General features: G+C 34.0%; 1 protein-coding gene across 3 annotated transcripts in view; it reads left to right on the plus strand.

Moving 5' to 3' along the window:
- The first annotated feature begins 978 nt into the window (after positions 1 to 978).
- Positions 979 to 23,071, plus strand: part of LOC103305087 (cadherin-10) — a 73,580-nt gene continuing 51,487 nt past the window's right edge. For all 3 annotated transcript variants that reach the window (XM_054714315.1, XM_008161786.3, XM_054714316.1), the window contains exon 1: positions 979 to 1,209. In XM_054714315.1, coding sequence (XP_054570290.1) covers positions 979 to 1,209 — 231 coding nt within the window. The remainder of the gene's footprint in view (positions 1,210 to 23,071) is intronic.

Here is a 23,071-nt window from a genome sequence, read left to right on the forward strand (position 1 = left end):
CATTGGAGTATTTTGTGCAGAGATGTAACATGCTGGACTGGCATTGTAAAAAAAGTACCTGGGATTTTTGTTGAGAAAATAAATGCAGGAAGGGAGGTGGAGAGCAATCAGGGGCATCATGGAGTTTGAGACCTGCAGAGTAGCAGGGTGTGGTTAGAAGTGGACAAATTTTCCAAACATAGCCACATGATTATATTCTTCTAGTGTTCATTATGTTACAAACTGATTTGCTGTAGTAGTGATTTTTTTTTCTATTTTAGTTAACTCTAGGTGTTCCACAGACCTGCCTATGGGGAGCAGAGGAGAGGTCTTAAGCCAAAGGCACTCCTACTTTGTTTTTGTTTTGTTTTTCACCTTACTTTAACATTTGAGCAGGATTAAATTAGAAGACAGGGTGACGCTGTTTGCTCTTTAAAAACCACTTACAAACAATTGCATTGCAGAACAGTTGCATGTTTTCTATAGTTTATTTATATCAATGTTTTGTTTTTAATGTTTTAATTTATGTTAAATTGCTCTGGAAATATTGACATGCAAAATTAACTACATCTCTACTCTATATAGAGATTATAATTCCTGAAAACTGTTAAAGTGCCAAAACAGAAAAAGACATAAAGCTTAATGTGTCCCATCTTTAGGGAATGTTTGAAAGAAATCACTTTTTTATTTTCTTAAATTGTAGACATGTTACTAGACTAGCAATGTTTCTCAAATTAATCATTCTTTTATGTGAAAAGGGAAATAAATATTTTGGTTGCTATTATCCATTAATCTTTGTCACAATAACTTTAAACCGACAGGTAACATTCATAATGTTGTCAACTGACTTTTTTGTTTCTTTGTTTATTTGAAGCTTTTGGAAACATGTACAAAACATTGATGAAATGTTGGAAACCAGCTGAAACACAGTAAAATTCAACCCAATAAAGTAAGATTGCTTTTTCTTCATCCACGCTGGGAATTTTCAAGAAGTGAACTATGACATTAGATCGATTTTTGCTACTGTTTCTACTCTGGGTATGCTTGCCACACTTCTGCTCTCCAGAGATAATGTTCAGAAGGACTCCTGTGCCTGAGCAACGAATTTTAGGTCCACGCATTCCTAGAAGTGATGGCAAAATTCTGCATCGTCAAAAACGTGGTTGGATGTGGAATCAGTTTTTCTTGCTGGAAGAATATACAGGATCTGATTATCAATATGTGGGAAAGGTAAGTTTCTATTGAAATTGCAAATATTTACATTTTTTCCTTATGTGTCTTAGTAAAGAAATTTTGAAGGTCATCAAGAGCATCACTCTCATAAATTTGATTCTCTAAGTATTAGTAAAGCAAATTTAGTTTCTAGAATATAAATTGTAATTTAAAATACTATGGGAAGAATGAATATAACATGATAAAGGAATTCATTTCCTGGAAATCTGTCCACTACCTTATGGATTAAAGCAGTACTGAAAATTGCAATTTTAGAATTCATAGCTAGAAATCAATGACAGTGACAAAACTGTGTCAGTATAGTCATTAAAGTGACAAAGCATATAAATAATATAAAACCTATGTAGCTTGCATTCCTGTTGAATTCAGTAAGGAAGAAAGGACATGTTTAAAAGTTGTTTAACATTCTACAGAATGAGAAAGCAACTGTCATTAAAAATATAACCTAAGGCCCAAAAATTTCATATTTATAAGAAAACTTATTTCAGATAAGTGCTATTTATTTTTCTTAAGTCTCAAAATAGATACAATTCTATAAATGAAAATAAATAGGAAGGGGCAACACTAGTTTACTTATTATAATATGTTGTAGACAAAGACGAATTATCATTCTGTTTAATTAAAAAAGTTAGTGAGGAAAATTAGATGTGGTTGGGAATGGAATGAGAAATGTGACATACAAGTACTGTAACAATAACTGCTTTTATACAATAGATTGTATTAATTTTCAATCTTTTTTCTTGGCACTATCTAAATCTAATACAAGTTACATAATGTCTTCAGAAAGAATTCACTGTAATAGTTAGGGTTATTATTTTTATGGACAGTCTCTGAAAATATGTCAAAGAAAAATAAGAAGTTAAACACACCAACAGAAAGAAAACATATATAATCACATGTTAATACATCACATGTAAACACTATAAAATTATAATAGACTAGAAGCCTGATGCATGATTTGTGCAAGAATGGCCCTTCCTTCCCCTGGCTGCTGGCACCGCCTTCACTCTGGCCAGAGCTGCCTTTCCACCTTCCCACACTGCCCAGAGGCCCGGAGCAGCTGGGGTGGTCCTGCCCCGTCCCCAGCCACTCGGTGCCTGCATATGCAAATTAACCCACCATCTTTGTTGGGTTAATTTGCATACTAACTCCTGATTGGCTGGTGGGCATCGTGAAGGTACAGTCAATTAGCATGTTACTCTTTTATTAGGTAGATACATGTGTTGGTGACTTTTGCATTAACCCAAACATTAATAGCTTCATTCAAATAATTAAAAGTGTGCTAAAAGTTTTTGTAGTAAGAAAAACTATTTTTAGAGAATATATGTCCTTTGATTTTAAAACACTTTGATACATTTTTTTTCATGTTTCAATTATTTCAGTTTTTTTAAAGTGTCTGGCAATATGGGAATGATGATATTAAAGGTTAAATGTCACATTGAGTATTAGGAGGAAAAAAAGAAAGTGACCTAAGCAATATTACCAGAAATCATGTAGAAGTGACTTATCACAGTCTTCATCTGATTAAATGCCCAGGATCAGAGGGCTAAGGTAAAGTTTAGGATTGCTGCAATAGGCAAGTTTTAGTTTATGAAACCAACCACATGAAAATATAATAGAAACCTGAACCATATAAACTATAAATAGTTCTCTTTGATTCTTTCTGGGCATAGCAGTCATTTGCTTTTTCACATCTATTTTTCTTCATCTAGTCCTTAATGAGGATTTAATAAATGTTGATAAATTGAATTATCCTTATCTTATACACTCTCTCATGATATTCAAGCTACTTCATATATAGTTTTATTTATTCTCTCCTCAAAGATTATGAACACAATGAAATCAAGAACTTTCTATTGCTCTTTGTTTCTAGCTGTTATAGTAGACCTTATTATTTAGTTGATTGAATTGACCTGATTTCTATTGAATTGAATTCCCAGAGTCATCTGATACCACTTGGCTCTTGGTAGGGAAAACTAATCTAGAATTTTAAATCACTATGTGCAATTAAAGCTGTTGTATACTTCAGATTTTTTCCATTTTAATATCTTCTGTACTCTGCTTTATAAAAGCAAATCAGAAAACTCTTTCATGACAACAGGGCTAAGGAATTCATGAAATGTGATTGCCAGTCCTTTTCTATACAGTATATGCAAAACTACTAGATTAACAAAAATATTAGATGTTGTAGCTCTGAGTTTGCTTCTAATGTACATAGTGTCATTTTTAGTTTATATTTCAAATCCCTTTTGTATTTTATGTCATGACCTTTGAAGTAGCTATTTAAAAATTTTCTTATCTATAGTGTAATATGCACATATATATCAACTACTTATTAATTATTTATATAGCATTAATATCTTATACAATTAAAATTTTATTTTAGATATCAACATAAATTTATATATGCCAAAAAGGCAATATGCAATATAGATTATTTCAATAAACATATGTTGTAATGATTATAAGTTGTGGCTAAGACATATTTTCTTTATGAAGTATAAAAAATTAAAAATTCCCCAGATATTCTTTCCAATATTACTTCTAATGCACTTATTACATTTATCCTTCTTTCAGAAGTTTTACTTCCAATTTTTATATCCATGTAATATTGATGTGATCCAATGTCTCTAGGTTAGTTTAGACATAGGAGTAATGTGTGCCCCAATTACTGGACATAGGAAGATGGTGATAGACACCCATTGTAGTGAGAAATGTATATTGGGCTCAGAATAGGGACAGTGGAGACACTTACACTGGTGGAGTAAGAATGATACTAAAAAGCATATGCATGAAGATGGGAAAATAATAAGGATCAGCCAAAAAATTTGCCAATCTAATCCTATAAAGAATGAATGGCATATAATTTATCAGATTAAAAACCAATTTCTGCTTAAGCTATTAAAGCAAAGGAAAAATAAAACACCTTACTTCTCATTCAGTTAAAGCAGAGGGAAAGTTAGAGAAAAGAATATAACTGCCAATCAGAAGATCTAGGATGTAACCTTGTTTCTGCCATTAATATTCTGTCAGTGGTTAAATCAAGTATCTTCTCCTTGCCTTCATTTCTCATCTATTAAATCAAAGTGTTCTCATATATATATATTTTTAATGTGATTATGTTGAGTGTATGATTGCACCTATTTATCCGCTCATTGAATACAAGTTTTGTCTGAGTCCAGTTTTGTACTGTCCAGGCAATAGGTAAAGGAGAGAGAAGAGTGGAAGACAAGAACCCACTCTGTGTGTGAATGTGATGTGATCTAGATGTGAATATGGTGTGAATAGAGGCAAGATTTTTGTTTGATTTTAATTCTTGCGGCCAACTCAAATTAGAAGCTCTAGGACAGTTCAAAATGTAGATTTCTCATCTCCTGTAGTCTCATGCCAACATAGCTTCCTGCAAATACGACTCTCCTGTGTGACTCATTTTACCCTGCCATGTGTGTACTAAAACCAGTGCTCTTTACTTCTGCCACCAGCCATGTAACCATTTCTTTTTTTCTAAATAAGATGGTGTTGATTTTTCTTTCTATGTAATACCAAGTATTTTGTCACATTGAATTCGGCCAACTTTTTTTTTTAGATCCTCAACTCCAGATATCCTCTCTTAGTGTATTTTCCTCCTGCTCTTTTAAAATTCACTGCATATAGGTAGCCTTAAGTCATCACTTGGTTTTTTTCAAACCTGGGCTGCTGGTTTTTTTTCTTTTTCTTTTTTTTTCTTGATCTCCTAAGATCCTCTGTTTTAAAAAATAGGAAGAAGGATACTTTCTCTATAGGTATGTTATTTTTAAACTGAGAGTTGTAAGACAAGTTTCAAACTGGTAAGGCTCTTTTCTGGATGTCCACAGGATGATGGACTTCATTCCTCTAGCTCTGCCATTGGGTTTCTTAGATCCTTTTAAGCTCCAAATAAATGTTGTAGCTGGCCAAACCAGAGCTCTAGGATAACATTTGCAATGGCCATGCAGACAACATTTTGTTTTGTTTTCTGAACTGGCTTAGTAAAAGTCTGAGTTTTTAAAAAACATAAATTTGAGTCTACCCTTTCCTGTATTTATGATTTTTTATTACTTTCTTTTTAAACTAGACATGGCAGTATTGGTATACTATAGCCTGCTGGGCTTATAAAAGCTCTTTGTTAGTTTTTCATGATGTTTTCATGCCAGTTGATGCCATGGTGATAGTTTTAAAATTGAGTTTGGTGTGATAGTTACACCATAGGAATTGGCAGACACACAAATTTGGAATCCTGCCTCTGGAGAGCTAGTTGTTAATAATTTGCCAATTTACCACTGTAAATTAGCATTTCTTTTATGATTATATTGCTGAAATTGACTATAATAATTTATGGATACATAAGTATGTTTTCTGGCATATTGTATGTAAATACTCAATAAAATTTTGTAATCTATCCCCTTTCTATCTTAACTAGAGTTCTCATGGAATTTCTTAACTATTTTATTATTCTTACACTGACTCAAAACTGAATAATAATGCTTTCTTGACCTGAGACTTAAATTAATTTATTTTCCTGTCACAGTTTTCTCATTTATATTTTTCTTTGAGGCATTTTATTATGGCTGATCTCTGTGGCCTTTTAATATGAATCAATCTCTTCTTCGTTTAATTGAAGCTGTTTTTTTTTTGTTTGTTTGTTTTTTTTACTTCTTACCTCCTGTTAAAAAAATCTAGCTTAAAAGTTTTCCCATTGTCTATACAGTATTCAAGGTTCATCATGAATTTCACTATTAAATGCACTGAAGCATATCAATTATCAATTAATGTGTTTATCCTTTATATACAATCCATAACTGACTATTGAGATGCTGATTATGATGGATGCCACAGTAAAGTGAGAGAGGATTAGTTTTCTCTCAAAACGTTGAAATTGGATATTTAATAAGGTAAAACTCCATTTTCAATAATATGCAACTCCGAAAAGAAAGAATGAATGAGTTAATGGGCACTATTTCTTTTCTTTCTTCAGATCAAATGTTGAATAAAGCTATCAGGAACAAATCTTTATTAAAATAGGTAATAAACCAGCAGAACTTCAAAACCAGCAAACACTAATTACTACATTGCTCATCTCACATTACAAAGAATCTAGCCAAGTCAAAACTGCCTTTGGAAGTCAAAATGATTTTAAAGCATTCACAAAAGTACATCGTTACTAATTGGTAAAACTTAAATGCTGCCAACGCAAATCAGATTAAAAATATGAAGCCCAAAAGAATCATAAGCATATATTTTTGAGATATTCTGGAGACAGGTCTTTTATGAATTTTAAATATATATTTTGTATTGATTTCAGAGAGAATGGAAGAGGGAGAGAGATGGAAACATCAATGATGAGAGAGATACATTGATTGGTTGCATCCTGCATTCACCCAGGACCAGGGCCGGGTATCTAGCCTGCAACCTAGGTGGGTGCCCTTGACCTGAATTGAACCTGGGCCCCTTCAGTCCACAGGCAGAAACTCTATCTGCTGAGCCAACCCTGATAGGGCTGGAGACAGGTTTTAAATCTTGAGATCTGCTTAGACAGAAATGCAGAAGACCTTTTACAAGTATAAATTATTTGCAGTAGTCAGATGACAAGCAAAAGTCTATATGTTAGGTGTCACAAGAAGCAGTCTTTCAGAATATATATTAGGGACTTATCATAAACACCTGTGGAAGGAAGATGTAAGAATTAGGGTCAGTGATGCAAGTCCTATGGCCTAAGCTCAACTCATGGGTTCTCTAGAGCTTAGATATTCTACCAGAATATCCAGTCGTCTAGTGGTCTAGACCCTTACACCTTTAGCTCCATCAGATTTCTGATATGGGTTTCCCTCAGAAATGCTGACCTGGAGTGAGACAGCTCTGAGAAGTTGAGGCAGTCCATAGAGGGGATTTCACCCCGCTGGAGCAATATTCTGTCTGTCCTTCCAGGCCAAACTGGAGCTGACAAATCTATACACAAACCACAGATAATTATGTTAACCTGATTGTTTTCATTTCAAACAAGATTGAATAGAAATATTTTATCACTTTTAAAATCATCTGAAAAAGTTCTTACAAAAATAATATTTCTAAGAAAATAATGAATTACCAATTGAATAGAAAAATTGTAATATTTTTGGAAAAAATAAATCTCAAGGAAAATACACTTGCTCAAATTTGACAGACACACACATAGACAATAGCATCTCATCTGAAAAATATAACAATTCAAAAAATACATATATATTTGAAATAAATTTACCAAGTCTACTAAAAGTTTATAAAAATTGAACTATTTAAATTAAGAAAACATATGAAACTATTTGAAATAACAAATCTGCACAAATTATTTTAGAAATTACATTAATGGTTCTGAGAGAAATCTGTTGACAGTGGAAATCATTTTCAAAATATCTCAGTGGGTCTCTAGAGGTATGCATGCATTTATTGCATTTATTTTAGCATGTGTATAAAAGGCTTTACACATCATATATATTAAAATTAATATGCTAATAAAGTTCCTAAAATTATTTTTTCTTTACTATATATATATATATATATATATATATATTTTATATATATATATATAAAATTTACCAATTTAACTATTTTTCAGTGTATACTCAATGGCATTAAGTACATGGACTTTACAGTGCAACCAGTAGTACCATCTCTAGAGCATTTTCATCCCAAACTGAAACTGTACCCACAGAGCAAAAGCTTCCTTTCACTCCCTCTCCCGAGCCCCTAGAAATTACTATTCTATTTTCTGCCTCTAAGAATTTGCCGATTCTAGGTACTTCATATTTGTGAAAACACATAATACTTGTACCTTTTTGGTCTGGCTTATTTAACTTAACATAATCTTTTCAAAGTTCATTCATGTTGCAGTGTATATCAGGAATCCATTCCCATTTAAGGCTGAATAATACTGTATGGTACATGTATACTATATTTGTTTATGCATTCATCTGTCAATGGACATTTGTTTTATTATTACTTTTTGGCTATTGTGAATAATGGTGCAGTGGCCATTGTTGTACAAATGTATGTTCAAGTCCTTACTTTCAATTCTCTCGTGTGTATATCCATATATGGAATTCCTGTGTTATAATAATTCCATATTCATTCTTTTGCGGAATCACCACACTGTTTTCCAGAGTGGCTGCACCATTTTACATTTCACCAGCAATACAAAAGGGTTCTAATTTCTCCACATCCTTGCCAACACTTATTTTCTTGGTTTTGTTTTATTTTGTTGATAATAGACATCCTAATGTGATATCATTCCTGGTAAGGACAAGTGAGGTTGAGTGGTTTTTTCATACGTTTATTGGCTTCTTGTAGTTCATTTTTTATGAAAAGTCTATTTAAGTTCTTTGCCTATTTTTTTAAAAAAATATATATGTTTTTATTGATTTTCAAAAGAGGGAGAGAGAGATAGACACATACATGATGAGAGAGAATCATCGATTTGGCTGCCTTCTGCACACCTTCTACTGGGGATCTAGCCCGCAACCAGGGCATATGCCCTGACTGAATTCAAACTGTGACCTCCTGGTTTATAGGTCAATGCTTAACCACAGAGCCGCGTTTTAAAATTGGAATGTTTGTTTTAAATTATTTCATGTTGAATGATTTTTAAGTACAAATTAAGATTATATTCTCTATGTCAAATATTCCTTTATGGCGGTAACACATTCAACACATGAATGTTTTTCTGTATGATTTCTATTTTACATATTTTTATTTTATAACAAGCCTAATTTTTAAAAAAGTGTTTTAAAGTTGTTTATAATAAAAACTAAAAGTAGAAATGCAGTTAAGGGAAACATAGTACAAAACTACTCATCTGCAATTATTGAATTTATTCAAATTATCAGATTAAGGAAAGACTAACTATTCTAGCCACAAAGATATTCAAATGAACTAATACCTAAATGCAAAATATTATTCATCTGGATACTTTTACTACATAGGCTATTATTGGAAAAATTGGTGAAATTTAAATACAGCCTAAGAATTATATCATAGTATCAATATTACATTAATAATTTAATAGATGATTTGAGATTATGTAAAACAATCCACTTGTTGATAGGAAATACAGGCTAATGAACTCAGGAATGATAGTCCATCAAGGTGACAACTTACTCTCAAGTGGTTAAGTTGTCTCAATTTTTTATAAGTTTGTGATTACATTTTTTAAAAGTGCTTATTTTACCCTTTAAATTAGTGTACCTGTGATTACATTTTTATTTACTAATTGCAACAATTAGGATCTTCAGTATTATTTTAAGTGGAAATAATGAGAATGGGAACTTTTGTTTTGACCTTACAGAGAAATCATTATGCCTTTCTACACCATATATGATATTAACCACAAATTATCTATCCTATCTAATAAAAGAGTAATATGCAAATTGACCATCACACAAAGACACAAGATGGCCGCCCCCATGTGGTCAAAGATGGCTGCCACTATGTGGACACAAGATAGCTGCCACAAGATGGCCACCACAAGATGGCCTGCAGGGGAGGGCAGTTGTGGGAAGTTAGGAGTGACCAGGCCAGCACAGGAGGGCAGTTGGGGGAGACCAGGCCAGCAAGGGAGGGCAGTTGGGGGGGACCCAGGCCTGCAGGGGAGGGCAGTTGGGTGCCAGCAGTCCTGGATTGTGAGAGGGATGTCCAACCGCCTGTTTAGGCCCGATCCCACTGGGATCGGGCCTAAATGGGTGGTTGGCCATCCCTCAAGGGGTCCCAGATGGAGAGGGTGCAGGCTGGGCTGAGGGACACCCCCCCCCCCAATGCATGAATTTCATGTACCAGGCCTCTAGTCTATATATAAAAGGCTAATATGCAAAGTCTCCCTGCGGGAGTTCAACCACTGGCAGAGGAAGGGAGGCCTCAGCCGGCAGCCAGAAGGCTCCAGTTGGCCCTGATTGCTGGCCAGGCCTAGGGAACCTATCTGTGCATGAATTTTGTGCTTGGGGCCTCTAGTGTAGAATAAGTAGCAAATAATGTTTTGCAGTAGTTTATAACAACAACAACAAAAAAACAACAAACATACAATTATGACTAAGACTCTTGTAGATTTTTTCACTGAACAGTATGTTATGAGATGTATTGAATCCCATGATCTGCCATAATCATCAGTAAGATTACTGGCAAATCATTTAATCCCTTGGGTTTTTGGTTTCAACAGACCTAAAAACAGAGCAGCAGATGAGATTAAATTTGCAACACTTTTAAATTCTTTACATTTAATATTTCTATATTGACATAGCTAATAAAATAAAAAGATAAACAAAGAGAGCACTACACTCAGAAAAAAAAGAAAGATTTCACTTTACTTATTTAACCTTTCTCTATAAATCTCTTCAAGAAAAGTATTTTTAAATTATTGAGGTATAATTTACATAAAGTGTGTTTTCTTATAAAATTTTGAATATTTATCCTATATAATAAAGAGCTAATATGCAAATGGTTGTCACACCCTCACACTGTAATGGCTCAGACATTCAACACTGGGGAGAGAGGAATGGGGACCAGCCAGGCACAAATGAGCTCGAGAGAGGAATGGGAACCAGCCAGGCACAAATGAGCTCACAAGAGAGGAATGGGGACCAGCCAGAGTGTGGCCCACAAGAGGGATAAGCCGCCTGCCCCGCAGTCCTGGCTGCCAGTAGCTGCACCTGCACCTGTGCCCTGGGAGAAGGACAAGACACCCGCCCCATGGTCTTGGGCACCTGTGGCTCTGCCCCAGGCGAAGCTGGCCTAGGTCCTGGGTGCCTACAGCCAGCCAGAGGGAGGGAATCCTGGGTCCCAGGTGCAGGACAAGGCAGAGGCAGTTAGGGGCAATCAGGCAAGCAGGGGAGCAGTTAGGGGCGATCAGGCAGGCAAGCATCGGTGGTTAGGGGCAATCAGGCAGGCAGGCAGAGAGGTTAGGGACAATCAGGCAGGCAGGCAGGTGAGCAGTCCCGGATTGTGAGAGGCAGTTGAACATACCCTGAGGGGTCGCAGATTGGAGAGGGTGCAGGCCGGGCTGAGGGAACCCACCCCCCCATGCACGAATTTTGTGCACTGGGCCTTTAGTGTAATTATATATACTTAAATTTTCATGAATGTTATTTTGCTAAAGTAATTCCATTCATCTTTTTTTTTTCTTATTAATACCATATGCATTTTGAAGATTTATATTATTTTTATACTATAGTGTTGAATTTAACTGTTGCACAGTATTTCATTATATTCTCTACCAAATTAGAAACAAAACAACAACCATTTAGCTGCCCTACTCAGAAAGACTTTGATTTAATTGGTCAACCATAAGAGCCCAACATTTTGCTTGTTTATTTTGGTTGGTGTATTTTAAATTCCTATACTTGGTACACAGTAGGAACAGATACATGATCCTGGCCTTCTCTAAAGTTCTGAATCCTTGTTTTTAATTAATTACTATAGTCATTGTCCCTTGGCTTCTTTATAATATAAATTGCGCCCAGTGAGATAAAGGAAAAGAAGAATGCAATAAGGTTAGTACTGATGGATTGTTTGAATGTGGTTACCAATTAACCTTAAATTAAATTCAGAGTAAACTCTCTATAACACTGCTAGAAGTATATATAGTATTGTCTTTTTTCTCTTCCCACTGAACTTTATCTTCATAATTTTCTCATAGAATTATTTATTGCTTATTTATTTACTTATTTGATTTAAGACTTTATTGTTTAAAGCAGTTTTAGTTTCACAGTAATATTGAAGGAAAGGTAAAGATATTTTCTGCATACTCCCTACTCTGGGACATGTATATTATCAACATCACTGAATAACATGGTAAAACTGTTAGAACTCATGAAGCTACACTGGCACATTATAATCACCCAGAGCCCATGCTTGCATTAGGGTTAACATTGATATTGTATAGTCTATAGTTTCAAAAATGGTATACTGATAGGTACCCATCATTATGTTATCTTACAGAGCATTTTCACTGCCCTAAATCCTCTGTGGTCCACCTATCAATCTCTTCCCTCCAACCCCCAATCCCTGCCAATCACGGTCTTTTTACTTTTCCCAATAGTTTTGCCTTTCCCAGAGTGTTACATAGTTAGAATCTAATATTATATAGCCTTTTTCAGATCGGCTTCTTCCACTTAGTAGTATGTATTTAAGACTATTTTATGGCTTCCTGGTTCATTTTTCTTAGCTAAAAATAATATTTTATTGTCCGAGTGCACCATTTTATTTATACATTTACCTATGGAAGGACATCTGAGTTACTTCCAAGCTTTAACAATTATACAGGGGTGGTCAAAAATAACTTTACCATTGTAATAGAAATAAATAATACAATAATTAATAAGCAATAATACAAGAATAAACTGTTTCACCTACACACACCTGTAAAACTCATTTGCCCACCTCTGTAATACAGCTGCTATAAACACCCAAGTGTAGGTTACTGTGTGGACACAAGTGCTTTCAACTCCGTTGGGTAAATTCCAAGGAGCAGTATTGGTAAAAGAATGTTTAGTTTTGTAAGAAACCTCCAAACTGTCTTTCAAGTGACAGCACTATTTGCATTCCCACTAGCAATGAATGAGAGTTCTTATTGTTCCACATTTTTGCCAGCAAGAGTGTTGTCCATGTTCTGGATTTGGGGCATTGGAATAGGTGTGTGGTGGTAACTCATAGTTATTTTAATTTGAATTTTCCTGATGACAAATGATGTAGAGGGTCTCTTCATGTCCTTATTTACCTTTTGTGTATTTTACTTGGCAAGTTATCTCTTAAGGTCTTCTTATCGTTGGTTTTAAGAGTTCTTGGTACATTTTGGGTAACAGTCCTCTATCATTCTCTTTATAAATATTTTGTTTCTTCTTTGTTCTATCTTCTCATTCTCTTTATATTGTCTTTTGCAAAGCAGGAAATTTTGCTTTTAATGAAGTCTAGTTTATCAATTCTTTCTTTCATGGATCATGCCTGTGATTTTGTATCTAAAATGAAATTTGCACACCCAAGGTTTACTCTAGGTTTTTTCCTATGCTATCTTCCATGAGATTTTAGTTTTGCATTTTATATTTAGGTCTGTGATCCATTTTGATCAAATGCAAATCTGTACCAAGCATATATTTCTGAAGTAACTAATGAATAGTATGAAATTTATGTTAATCCCCTGAAATGTCTATTTTCAAATTCCATAAGTATTATGTCATTTATATTATCTTTACTACTAATATATGTAAGCATAATATTAGCACTAAATAAAAGTGGAATATATATAACCCTTTTAAACGTTAAGTAATAAAAGTAATATTAGTTGAGGGTATAGTGTATGCCAGTTATTGCTAGGCACTATAGATGCTATGATTTACACAACAACATTGCAATACAAAGATTGCTATTCCTACTTTACCAAAAGGAAACTGAAGCTTAGAAAAGCTAGCTATTATATCGAGTTACATAGCTCTTAAATTATTATACAGCTAGAATTCAAACTTAGTACTATATTATCAGGAAACTTGAATTATTTCACTATAGTATTCTAGCATATTAGTAAATAGATGTAAAACATCACAGAGAAAGCACAACTTTTCTTTATTACATTTTATGTTTGTGGGTAGTACTCTTATTGAATGCACAAATCTTTCAGCAATACATTTCAACCTGAAATTCCTTTACTCTTAAGATGCTGACAATCATTTATAAAGAACCCTGAAGTTTCAACTTAGCAGCCAAATTCTTTGAAACTATGACCTAACCTATCAGTCTTAGTTTCCATATTTTTAAAGGAAATAATGGCATCTATTCATGCACGTTGTAATTTTGGAAATCAAAAGTAGATGATGAATGTGCAAACTTTTAAAACTCTTATCAAGCCCCATCTAAATGCACAGCATTATTACAATTTAGGGTGCATATCAATAAAAAAACACAATAGCTTCTAACAAAAAGCTCATTTATTTCAATGCATTTTTAATTATATAAATGCAAAGAGGAATCTAAAGGAAATGGAAGTGGCCACATAGATAATAATTACATGTTGATTATGTGCTATGTTGGTGGTTGGACTTCTTTCTCAACATATTTTCCTACTGGCCTGTTTCTTTCTTTTTTTTTTTTAGAAGCTATAACATGTAGTTTTTGTTTTTGTTTTTGGTTTTATTTATTTTTATTTATTTATTTATTTATTTTTTAATAAAAAGGATTTTTTTTGAGGTATTATATGTGTACATATCTTACCATTACTCGCCCCCCACCCCACACCCATACATGCCCTCACCCCCCAGAGTTTTGCGTCCATTGTTTATGCTTGCTACTGGCCTGTTTCTTATGCCAAAACCTGTAAGCCAATGGAAATGCATAGGATATTGAAACACACACACACACTTACACTCACATAACACACATAGAATTGAACATATTTCCAAATGAAACATCATTACCTTATTTTTAATTTAATCAACAGAAAGTAAGAACATCTGCCTTTTAAAAGGGTAAGCAGCTGGGATCTCGTGTTATCTAAGTAAAATCATCCAAAAAATGTTACGTTAAAGGCAAAAGATAGTCAAATGTTCTCAAAGTTAGAGATAAAAAAATCAACAATGACATGAAAATACCAAAATATTAAAAAGTCACACTTTAAAACATGGAAAATATGCTATACATTTAATTCATCTCTGGTCCAAAGCTGTATACTAATTGAAATCTGGCCTATAAAATATAGATTATTTAATCCCTTCAGGGATTAGAGTTTTCCATATAAACTCAAGATTTTACATATGAAAAATCTTGTGGTTATCTAAAATAAAAATATAGTTTTCCAAATTAGTTTTCCAGACTAATTATGGTTTTAGAAACTTCCATTCCAATAGATTATTACTTTACTTAATTTCTTATAATCATTGTATCATAGTGCTCTTGCTTGCTAAATATAAATAATAGTTTATAAGAATATTTTAAATTCTAAATGTTCTGTAAAATTCAGAATCCAAATAATAACTTATAATAATGAACAGCTAAACACATTTATTGATGTAATTTATATATATAATTTCTGTATAGCCAAATATTCTGAAATGATAAAATGTAAGAGCTTTGTATTAAACATCTTCAGTTACAGAACTTTGCCCCAAATCTTAAGTAATTTTCAACATTACTTTCTGATAGTCTTACAGATTTTCAACACTTAAGTGATATTTGGTTTAAAACATACTTTACTCTCTATTAAAAAAACATTGTCTTTTTCTTTTTCCTATGCTTATTTTGCTTAATATCACATGAAATTATAATAGGCTCAAAGTAATTTACTTTTATATGCTGTGCCTTTTCTAAAAAACCTTGAGTTTGGGGAATGGTTAGAAGTTTTAAGGAAATATATACAATTTCTGTAATGATTTCTCAAAGGAGTTAACAATTAAATTCAATTTTTGCCTGAGAAAACTGATATGTATCATTAGTCGTATCTTCAGTCCATTTTATTCATCTCATTTTGTTTAGGGATTATAGCACAGTTTAAGTAATTGTTAAATTCAGCAGGGAGGGTTTAGTTGGAATATCATCAGTGGCTGCAGAAGCTGAAGTAGTTATTTATTCTTACAGTCAGAGAAAGTTATTGACAACCTCATTTTTTTTTCTTTTTTTTAACTGAATGGAAATTCATCTCATTTTCTTCTCCCTTGACTAATGACTAAAGAATGCAAGAAACAACTTAGCTGAAAAATGAAATTAAGCTATTGAATTTTAATGGTGTGTTGTCTTTATTTTTTTGTGTAGAGGATCATGAATGAAATTAAGCATGAAATTATATGGAAATATATTGAACTATTTTTTTCAACTCTCAATTCGTTTTACTTTATTAAAAACAGAATGGGTATAATTTAAAAATGAGAAAAAAGGACAATGAGAATAATTTTAAGGGGATTAAAAAAGAATAAATATATCAAGCCTTTTGTACTTAGCAATAAAGTCAAAGTACAAACAATGCAGAAAACTCCAAAAAATTACAATTTAGAAATTTGTCAAGGTGATAACAGTGGTAAATAGGAAGTATCTAAATTGAAGTGTAAAAAGTAAATAAAAAATAAATACAGGAATTGATTTTAATAACCCCACTTTTATATGTTTTCAAATTGTAGAATATAGTACTAACAACACTGAAAACCACCTATCCCCCTTGTCTTGTCACCACCAGTTATCCACATCAATATTTTCTTCATACAGTTTGGACAAAGGAAATGAGGTGGCCTAGGCAAACTTGCAAACAGTAACTTTAAATATAGTTTAGAGTTATGATATTTAAAAAGACATATGAAAAAATCTTGAGATTTAAATTTAAAATTATTTCCGATATGTCAGAGGACATATAAAATATTTTTGTGAACAAACGGATGAGAATTCAGATTAAAAAAAAGTATGAAGACTTTATTAGCTACACCAACCACCAGAACTGAAGTAGACAATGAGAGTAGAATAGGAAAAGCTGAAATGAAAGTTAGTATTCATTTCAACTTTATTTTTGACTCATTGGTTATTTTGTTCGATTTCTCCTCCACAATCAGCTGTGTAGATTGGCTTCTCTTACCTACCTCCCCACTTACATCTCTATTACTATCACAAGCAAAACATTCAATCCCATATCTTCCTGGAAAAGATTATGGCTCTCAAATGGAGTATTCCTAATACCAGTATCTGTGCATTCTGGTGGACATGGGACCACTTTACCTTCCCATTTCCTATGTGTGCAACTTATTTTGAAGTTCTCGATTCCAATAGACATATTCTATTCTTGTTAGAAGACAACTTTTCATAAATTTCTCACATTTTTTTTTCACTTATAGGTATTAACACACCCAATTTGCTTAGATTAATTTACATTCCAGGATAGGACACATAGAAACTGGCCGGCTACCCAGGGGCATTCCAGGATGGTAGAATCCCCATGCCGGTTTGCTTACATCTGGAGAATAAAGGTAATGCTAGAAATTCCCGTGGGTTTTCCTGAGCTGTGACACCAACTCAGCTGCACAGTTGATCTGTGATGCTACCTCACTCCCTTTGGGACTTGGGGAGCAAGGGAAACTTATACAAACCTGAAGCTTTGGATGTCTTCTCTGCTGAGCCTAGTAAACCATCTCAATCTATTTGTGTTCATTGTGTCTTTAGTGGCCAAATCTATGGAAGTGTAGCAAGCCCACCTAGCAGCTGCCATAATGCACTACTTCGGGTCTGCTTGACAATCCTATTTGAAAAGCATGCAGTCCTCAGGCTCACTTATTGGTCAAGCTTGTAAGGAAGGAGAAAAGTCATTTCGGACTCTAATGAACCTTTTACACAAATGTAAAAGAATCGCAAAATGTCACTAACATTTTAGAAAATCCCACAGCACGAAAAAAGAAGAACCTCATTAAATAAATAGAGCATCCCTCTCTGGAGTAACAAGAAATAAGTCACAGGGAGTAAAGAGCTTTAGAATAATTAAATTAAAATTTCTAAGGAAGTGGAAAAATGTAGGACATTTTTATAAAAAGAATAATTTGAAACATGTATTTTATTTCACATGATAAATAGTCAAAGCCAATGTTAAAAGGGGTGATACGAATAAAACAGTCAAGGATAAATCCAGGCCTAATATGCTTCTAATAGAAAACCTATTGACAAAATTGCAGGCGAGCTCTTTTCCCCCCACCCTTTGCCTACCTCCACCCACCCTCATTTCTTCTTATGCCACAAGTACCTTCTTCTTGGGACAATCACAGCTCATTAGCACCAAGTCAGGCCCAGAAAAGCAAATTTCCCTGGGGAAAAAACAGCTGGCAATCCACAGTTCTCCTTTATACAATTCTCTCCTCTCAGGCTTTAGTCCATTCAATTCTCGTGATTTGCATACTGATTTGTCTTTGGCAATATGTGTGGTTTTTTTGTTTGTTTGTGTGTTTTTTGTAATCTATTTGTCTGTTCTATATTTTGTCGGTGGGAATGTTGTCCTGTTATTATTAACTACTAGGAGCCCCCTGCGCACGAATCTGTGTGCCAGTAGCTCCCTGCCACCCTCCTGTAGCAACCCTTGCCCCACCTCATAGCTTGCTGCCCTGCCCCCTCCTGTAGCTCTCCACCTCCTGCTTGCTTGCTGCCCTGCCCCCTCCTGTAGCTCTCCACCTCCTGTAGCTCTCCACCTCCTGCTAGCTTGCTGCCCTGCCTTCTCCTGTAGCTCTCCGTCGCCCGCTTGTAGCCAGTAGCTTGCTGCTGCCCTTCTGTAGCTCTTCGCCTGCTGCCCTACCCTCCTGTAGCTCCTCTGCTCCCCCCCCACCCCCTCCCCTCATAGGTTGCTTCCCTGTTCCCTCCTGTAGCTCTCTGTCACCCGCTTGTAGCTCGCTGCCCCACCCTCCTGCTGATCCGTGATCTGGTCGTTACATGGTTGGTCATTATTACATCTTTATTATATAGGATGATAAAACACAGATGTCTATAATAACTTATCATATAGTTTCAGAGACAAATTTAGATTCACATTTCTATCCCTAGCTACTACTAAAAAAATTAAATTTGTATCCCAGTAATTCATGTAGAGATCATATTTCACTGATTTAATCTCAAAGTTTACTGAAATTTCTATCTAACTTGGAGCCAAGTCTTTTTCAATATGAAGAATTATTTTTATGTACATTTATATTTATAATATAGAGTGACCAATCCCCACTTTTTATTATGGACTTGTAATTCAATTTTACTCCATCCAGAATGTTCAGCCTTTTCAAATAAGTAGCACAAAATGAACTCTTTATTTCTCATGTCTGTGGCATTTGACACTTTTATGTTCATCCCTCCTACAAATAAATAATTAGTTCTGTGTGTGTACTATGAAATGTTCAGAGTCCAAAATAATAGAATATTTATTATCCTCAAAATAAATAGATTTGTAGCTCCATAAAGATATAAAAATAATAGTTCAAAATTTGTATGGGTGTTTAAAATTAGGTGCATGTATGCATATTCATACAAACACACAAATTAGAATTCTATGTTTTTAAACACAAATTAGGAAGGGAAGACAGGTCAAGTTAGCCTTTCAAAAGAGTTTGAAAATGGGCTTCATATAGGATACAAGTCATAAATAGGAATTTGATAGAAGAGTAAGAATTTATAGGGTGGGTACATCAACTTAATGTGGAAGGATACAAGTTATAGAGGCATGATATTTTCTGGTAAATTTGTGGAATAGGTTTTATAATTTGATGAAGTTATGAATGTATCAGCAAAATGAACAATCTCCATTATGGTTAATAGATTTTTATTTATTTCAGGAAGGGAGAGAGAGAGAGAGAGAAGAGAGAGAGAGAGAGAGAGAGAGAGAGAGAGAGAGAGAGAGAGAGAAACATCAATGATGAGAGAGAATCATTGATTGGCTGCCTCCTGCATGCCCCCTTCTGGGGATTGAGCCCACAACCTGAGCATGTGCCCTTGACCAGCATTGAACAGGGGACCCTGCAGTCTTCAGGCTGACATTCTATACACCAAGCCAAACCAGCTAGGGCAACCATCTCCACAATCTCTTTCTTAACTAGGACATTTACTTGATTTATTTAGTTATTTATTTATGACCAGACTGTAAAACATAGAAAGTTGAACTAGACTAAGGATTCTTTTTTAAATTTAATGGACTATGGCTATATTTCAGAGGATAATTGAACCCCTTGATATCACATAAACATTGTATTTTACACATAGACACACAAATGTGCAAATTTTCTAGGGTAGTGGTTCCTATCCCTTTTTAGATTATCATTTCATTCAGTGCCTTAAAAATAACAATAAATGTAAAGTTCCAAACTTCTTTTAATTTTTCTCCTCCTTGACCATAACCCCTAGAAAGAACATGCAGCTGCCTGGTCCTTCTCCTTTGAACATCCAATTAGGTACTTGTTACTCTATAGCTTTCAAGATAAAAGCACCTTTACAAGCCTTAGAAACCCAAGATATTTTGCCTCTGAAGCAAAAATCTTTAAAACATCTAAGTCCTAAAATACCATATTCTTTTCAATTTAGTTTATCTTAGTTCAGTCTAGTTCAAGAAATACTTATTCAAGTAAACTCCTTCAGTAAATACCTATCCCTAGCCCTCTTTCCTCTTACATTCTTATCACCGTACCTTTAAGGGCAAAAAGCAAGGAGGAAAGGTTCTCAGCTGCCACTGTAGCCCAGAGGAAAGGGGTGATCATTTGTTATTTTTTTTCTAATTTCTTTTATCTTATTAATCAAAGTAAATCTCTTGGTTTTAAATATTTTGCATTTACTTACATTTTGAGACATGCATTTATAGATATATTCCTATATTTTAAATCCAAGATGCTTAAGAAGACTCCTTGAAGTTGTGAGGGAAAATAGATATACAATGTTCAATGTCATTTGCACACCTCAAGATATTTTTTTTTAATTCAGTGATTTTCAAAAATGTAAGAAGGAAGATGCCAGGCTTCTAGAAGTATATCGACCTTCTCTAAAATATGTTCCAATAACTCTCTCTAGAAAGGATAAATTAATTATTAGAAAGAATGTTTCTACTGTATATTATACATGGCATTTAAGGTCTTGAGGCAGATAATGTCCTGTAAAATATATGTCTATGCAAAACTTAAATGTCTTCAATATAATATTGGTATCTTTACAGTAGTAGCAAAGAAATGTACCCTTCTTAAGACACTTCAAGGTGTAAGTCAGCAGTAGTTTAGCAGGAGATTTCTTGAATTTTATAGACAAAGAAAATAAATCTGACCTGTTATAGGGTCTTGAGTAATCCCTAATGTCTTCATGGAGAGCCCCCAGTACTTTAGGACCATCCCAGATTGGACTCACCAGTCAGGGTGGCCCTTGAAACAAGGCCCATTTTCAACTGGTTGCACTCTTAGGAGACCAGATGGGAAGAGGAATCGCAAGTTATTGAACCCAGACCTCACTAGGGTTTTTTTTTTTTTTTTCTTTTGGAGGAGATCTTTAGAGAACCCTCTCAAATGTGGAAAGTAAATCACTTATTTTTTATGCCAGACACCAAGCCATGTAGACATCATTGTCCATCCATTGTTTCATCCTCTGTGCTTTCCTCTGGCCCCAGAAAGAAAATGTTTGGGAAAGTATTTATCAATCTAAATTATATGTTTGTTGTTGGCCAGAGGGAAGGAGGTCAGGGACTGGGTGGAGGTGGGCAAAGGAGAGGAAAATGGGGACATCTATAACAGTGTCAAAAATAAAAATAAAGTTAAAAATAAAAATAATAAATTATATATGTGGGTTATTTTAAAATGATCATAAATATTTTTACAATCCATTCCATTGTTAAGCTTTATTTCTCATTTCTATTTTTGATGGAAAGTAATGGTTTCATTTGGGTTCATAAAACTTCATTTATATTTTTCTATATTATCAATATTAAAATAATGTTCAGGCTTCTCTGTAAGTTTCATATACTCCATTTCAAGATTTCGCACCTTTTTTTCCCCTCTTCCTCCCAGGCTCAACAAAATGAGTAACTACTTATTTATTTCTGACCAGACTGTGTTTACATGCTTTATTATGTTTTCAGCTGCTTCCTGACACTGGGCCGTCTTCTCTAAAATGTCTTATTGGTTGTAAATGTATTTATTATTTATTTATTTATTTATTTATTTATTTATTTATTTATTTATTTATTTATTTATTTATTTTACAGGGCTGGCTGCCAGCAGCCAGAGAAGATGGCCCTGATCACAGGCCAGGCCTAGGGACCGTAGGTTGTAAATTTAAAGTTATTTCATTGAATTCCTTCTTTCACATCTGATATTATCTTAGTCACTAGAGCAGAAAGAGCAAAATGCTAATGAGGATGCTACCAGAATAGCATAGCATATTTGCCACAATCTGGATTTTTAAAAAGAAAACAAATATAGAATTTATTGGCTATTTGGAAGAACAGCAGGCATAAAATTATAACCATGCATTAGCAAATCTAACAATTTCTAGACTTTTTAAAGTTAATGAACACACACAAAAATAGAAGTTGTTAAATTGGAGAATGAATGTTACAGTCATTGTGATGCATTCATCAAAATTGATCCTTCAAAGAGCTAGCCCAACCATTTAATCACAATGTAATCTTACTAATATAATTCTAATTTTTCAAAAATTTCCCAGTTTTTCTCACTTTATTATTATTGTTGACACTATTGCAGATGTCCCCATTTTCCTACTCTTTGCCCACCTCCACCCAGCATCCGCCCCCTCCCCCCTTCCCTCTGGCCATCACTGCACTGTTGTCTGTGCCCAAGGGCTTTGCATATATGTTCTTTGACCAATCATGTCAGCTTCTTTTATCCAGTCCTCCCCTCCTTTCTCCCCTCTGACAGCTGTCATCTGTTCCATGTATCAATGCCTGTTTCTATTTTGTTTGTCAGTTTATTTTGTTCATTAGATTCAACCTATAAGTCAGATCATATAATGTTTCTCTTTCTATGACTGGCTTATTTCACTTAGCATAGTAATCTCCAGGCCCACCCATTTTTTAAATATAACCAAATACCAACAGTTACCAATATCCAAAAGGCATCAATATCTGTGACTGAGAAAGAATCTCACACAATATAAGTTTTTCTGAACTAGTAACAAACTTTTACAGACAGAATTGATAGATATTTATTCACTTTTTAAAACTTGTTCTTCATTTTTCTTTAAATGAAGAGTGAAAATATCACATTTTTATGGATTATCCTTTTGGTAACAAATTACATAATTTTCCTGTACTTCATAAATATATCATCGTAGTTTCTCATTTAATGTGAGGAACTGAAAAATAAAAGTGAACTGATATTAAGAGGTAAAGTTTGCACCAACATAG

The sequence above is a fragment of the Eptesicus fuscus genome, chromosome 4 (assembly GCF_027574615.1).
Source record: "Eptesicus fuscus isolate TK198812 chromosome 4, DD_ASM_mEF_20220401, whole genome shotgun sequence".
Classification (NCBI taxonomy): Eukaryota; Metazoa; Chordata; class Mammalia; order Chiroptera; family Vespertilionidae; genus Eptesicus; species Eptesicus fuscus.